The 328-nt window shown below is 22.9% G+C and overlaps 1 protein-coding gene across 1 annotated transcript in view; it reads left to right on the forward strand.

The window, feature by feature from the left end:
* Positions 1-263: 263 nt before the first annotated feature.
* LOC120082470 (probable 2-oxoglutarate-dependent dioxygenase AOP1) overlaps positions 264-328 on the forward strand; it is a 6756-nt gene continuing 6691 nt past the window's right edge. Inside the window, exon 1 of the mRNA XM_039037652.1 lies at positions 264-278. Within this exon, the coding sequence (XP_038893580.1) occupies positions 264-278 (15 nt within the window). The remainder of the gene's footprint in view (positions 279-328) is intronic.

Genomic DNA, 328 nt, shown 5'->3' on the forward strand with positions numbered 1-328 from the left:
AGGCGTTTGACAATTAGGTTCAAATCAAATCAAATCTTTGATAAATTATGTCAACCCTATAATAAAAATTAGCATACATTTATTCGTTCTAATTTTAATTAATACAATTAAAAAATTAAAAAAACCGAGGTATTAATTTTGTTTCATCATATTATTACTTCTCATATATATATTTTTTTATTGTAGTAAGTTTTTATTATTCAGAATCATACTATATGAGAATAGTATATAATTTGATTGCATAAAAAATGAAGCGTTCCATGATGTTTGATTTTCAAGTACATGATCATCCTCATTGTATTTTCTTTTGTTGTTGTCACACTTTGTA

The sequence above is a fragment of the Benincasa hispida genome, chromosome 8, assembly GCF_009727055.1.
Source record: "Benincasa hispida cultivar B227 chromosome 8, ASM972705v1, whole genome shotgun sequence".
NCBI lineage: Eukaryota > Viridiplantae > Streptophyta > Magnoliopsida > Cucurbitales > Cucurbitaceae > Benincasa > Benincasa hispida.